Source organism: Garra rufa, chromosome 21 (genome assembly GCF_049309525.1).
Source record: "Garra rufa chromosome 21, GarRuf1.0, whole genome shotgun sequence".
Taxonomy (NCBI): domain Eukaryota; kingdom Metazoa; phylum Chordata; class Actinopteri; order Cypriniformes; family Cyprinidae; genus Garra; species Garra rufa.
This window is the reverse complement of record NC_133381.1, coordinates 16,569,926-16,574,046: the sequence shown is the minus strand read 5'-3', so window position 1 is coordinate 16,574,046 and position 4,121 is coordinate 16,569,926. Positions and strand designations below refer to the sequence as shown.

General features: G+C 33.8%; 1 protein-coding gene across 1 annotated transcript in view; it reads right to left on the bottom strand.

The window, feature by feature from the left end:
• Window positions 1–1,900: 1,900 nt before the first annotated feature.
• pygb (phosphorylase, glycogen; brain) overlaps window positions 1,901–4,121 on the bottom strand; it is a 15,715-nt gene continuing 13,494 nt past the window's right edge. Inside the window, exon 20 of the mRNA XM_073826456.1 lies at window positions 1,901–3,264. Within this exon, the coding sequence (XP_073682557.1) occupies window positions 3,112–3,264 (153 nt within the window). The 3' untranslated portion in view covers window positions 1,901–3,111. The remainder of the gene's footprint in view (window positions 3,265–4,121) is intronic.

The window sequence follows — 4,121 nt, the reverse complement described above, 5'->3', positions numbered from 1 at the left end:
AAGAAACGCATCGCTTTCTGATATCCATTCTTTAAAAGGCTTTTCTACGAAATCCCAGGAGGGCAATTTTTTTCAGTTTGTTTTTTCATACTGTGTCCACACGGGACACAAAAAATACAAAATTAACACAAAGTCAAAATTATGATTAACTTAAGGCATAATTACGAGATAAAAAGTCGAAATTATGAGTATTGTAAAGTCGTAATCTCACTTTTATCTTTATAGATATCAAAATTATGACTTAAAACATGAGATAAAAGTCAAAATTATGACTAACTCAAGTCAATTACGAGACAAAAAGGTCAAAATTATGAGATACAAGTCGAAATTATGACTAACTTAAGTCATAATTACAAGACAAAGTGTCAAAATTATGACTTAAAAAGGAATTAATAAAGTGTGTATTGAACTTTGTCCTCTTAACTGTTTTAAGCCAAAACAATGTTTTAGAATGTCCCATTTATGACTTGACCACTGTTCTGTGACCAAAGTCATTAAGACAATTTCAATCTCATAATTTTTACGTTTTAAGTCAAAGGTTCGACTTTTGTCTCGTAATTATGATTTATATCATAATTTTTAGCTCAAAATTGTAACTTTTTACATCCTAATTTCGACTTTAATCTCGTAATTATGACTTAAGTCATCATTTCGACTGTCAATTTCGTAAAAAGACGAAATTATGACTAACTTAAGTCATAATTACAAGATAAACTTAAAAACTATTAATAAACTGACTTGTAAATTCATAATTTTGACCTTTTATCTCCTAATTTTGACTTACCTTGTAATTAGGATTTAAGTTAGTCATAATTTTGAGATAAAGTCAAAATGACTTAAGTCATAATTACGAGATTAAAGTCTAAATTATGATGTAAAAAGTTAAAATTACGAGATAAAAGGTCAAACTTATGAGATAAAGTTGAAATTATGAATTAAAAACTGTTAATAAAGTGTGTATTGAACTTGGTCCCCTAAACTATTTTAAGCCAAATTCATGTTTTTATCTCCTAATTTTGACTTAAATTAGTCATAATTTCAGCTTTTTACCAAATTACAATATTAAAGTCGAAATTAAGATGTAAAAAGTAAAAATTACGAGATAAGGAATAATAAGAGATAATAGAAATTATGACTTAAAAAGTATTAATTGTGTATTGAACTTGGTCCTCCAAACAGTTTTAAGCCAAATTAATTCTTTTTAGAATTTCTCGTTTATCATTAGACCACTACCCTTGACCAATGTGTTTATAAAGTTGTTGTCAATTTCGACTTTTAAAGTCATAATTTTGGCTTTTTATCTCCTAATTTCGATTTATCTTGTAATTATGATTTAAATTATTCATAATTTCAATTTAAGGCATGATTTTTTTTTTCTTACGTGGCGGAAATTATTTTTAACAGTCGCTTTGTCGTGTCCAGTGTACTGTAGACACTTTACAAATATTATTTAGGCTATAACCTTGCACATGCAACAAGTCCTGAGAAAAACTTCCACTGTTAAAAGTTGTGAACAGCCCAGCATTATCCTACTTTCCTTGTAAATATAATACCCCTCACAAACCAGTGACAGGTTGAATAATTTTACCAAGCGGGGACAGACTGGTCAAATCCAGTTAAACTAGTTAAAGCTGTGCAGGGAGGCACGAATAGAAAGCTTGGGGTATTTTCACTGAATCAACGTGTTGATAGGCTGTTTTGTTTGCCAAGTATTAGGTTTAGGCAATGTCTCATTCATGTGTTCACTTTTACCACACCTGGCACCTGTTCAAGCCATGCATTACTACTCTGAATGAGACGAATTACAACAGCATTCAGTTATTAAAACAATGAACTGGTTTTATTCCTCCAAACTGCATTTAGAATTGCCAAGAATCATTTTAAATCAACAGCATGAGCATACTGTTTTTGTTTTCAATATTTTATTCTGTTAATTCATGGTTTTAACACCATTAAACGTATACAGTACTTGTGTAAAATGTAGCAAGAAAACAAGGCCTCAGTACAACGTGAATGTTCAAAGTCAGATCCATAAGCATACATTCAAACAACCGCAATCTGAAATGCTGTTTAGAGCTGAAAGTCAAGTCAAGGTTTGCTTTATGAATTTCAATGTGCCAAAGATCAAGCTGCTCTGTAAAATAAAGACACAATATGACAAACATCTCATCATTTGGTAATACCATGTGAAATAGTAGAGCAAACTGAATCAGCTTCCACCCTGACAAAATAAAGCAACTATAACACTATTTAAAGAGCACACATGATGGATTCCAAAGAGTTTAAATCAGCCAGCTGCCATATATACTCTATTTTCACATTATTTTATGAAATATTTACAAAGGGATGTGTCCTGCTTTTGTTGTTAATATTGCACAGTTATGGACACAAGGCACGCTTTAACCTGCTTCTGAAAGCTTGAACAAAAAGATCATTTGGACACCGAACAACCACATCACAAGCATACTGGAGTGATTATATTAATGCTGTTTGCATTTGTTACTTTTGAGGCGGTTTCTGACTGGTTATATCACACATTTTAAGGCAAAAAGACTATTTAAACAGACCAGAGGTGGCTGCAGGTCAATTTTGACATTTATTTCTGATAGTCAAGTCCAATGGTTTCCAGCTGCTGGTTTGACATCACAAAATTAGTTGCGTCCTTAAAATCTGTTATAATCAGTCACAACCGCCAATCTCAAAAGTGCAACAAGGAATGCACAAAAATGGAGAATTTACACTAACTGATGCATAAATATCTCTGTAAACTGAAGGTAGACTAGTCAACGTTTAATAAATTAGTCTCAGATGACCAGCAAATTGAATTAGCAAAATGGAAACCATGATAATTGATAATTGAGTATGGGCATGTGAAAGTAACAGTGATTTAAAACATACTACAGTGTAAGTGCACATGGAGGAGTTAAGTGTTTATATGTGTATGTTTGTGGGTACACTACAGTAATGAAGTTCAAAGAGGCTCCACATGGTGTTATGCATAGTGAGAGAAACCTGAATCTGAATCAGGTAAAGCCCGTCAAGGCACACTTGGAACAGGAACAGGCAAGCTGACCCAGTGGACGCCGTCAGACCATCATGTTCGCCACTTCCTCATTCACGGGGTTCATTAGGTGGCGGGATCTTGACGTCGGACGGCTCTACGCCCCAGATCTCACGTGCGTACTCTGCGATGGTACGGTCGCTGGAGAACTTTCCAGAAGCGGCAATGTTTCTGATGACCTTTTTGGTCCATTCTTTTGGGTTCTGAAGAAAAGAGAGGGGAATTTTACACATATTTAAAGGGACAGTTGACCCAAAAAAATAAATCAGGCTACCACATGATTTACCCACCCTCAAGCCATCCTAGATGTGTATGACTTTCTTCTTTCAGACAATCTAGGGCTGTCGCGATTCGTTGTTTCTAATCGACTATTCGATTTTTTAAAAATCTTTGCGTCAAGTAACAAGCAAAAGACGAGAATCCATAAAACGCATTATTAGACCGTTTTCCAAGGCTGCATTATATATTAAACCCATTTAAAAACCCATAATTAAACTTCATTGAGAATTCACAAATGCAACCATTCAGTTAAATTAATATATGCGAAGCATGGTTAATATCTGTGCGTCAGTTATTTACATGCATAGTGTAGGTTACGTACGTGCGTCTCACAGCAGCTCCATTCACAGTATGCTGTTTTTTACAACAACTGTTAATTTACATGCGTGGAGCTTTTCAAACTCCATCTCTGCATGTTGTTGTGAGTTTGGATTTATTATAAAGTTCATCTGGGAACGCAACGTGCACCATTTCATTCGATTTGTAAGGTAAATCATTTACAAACCTATGTGAACTCAGGAGAATATATCATATCTTTCTAATTATGCTAATTGTTCATCGCGATTTCAAAATAAAAGTTTAAACACTCACTCTGAGTTCACAAGTTTTGATGTCCACATATTCAAGAAATACTCTGGCTATAGCATTTCTGTGGTAAAGATATGGTTAAATATTAAAGATTAAGTAGACATTTGACTTAAATGTTGTTTAGTCATTATTAAACAACAATTAGATCGAGCAGTGAAGTATAAAAGCAATCGTCATGGCGCCCTCTGCAGGC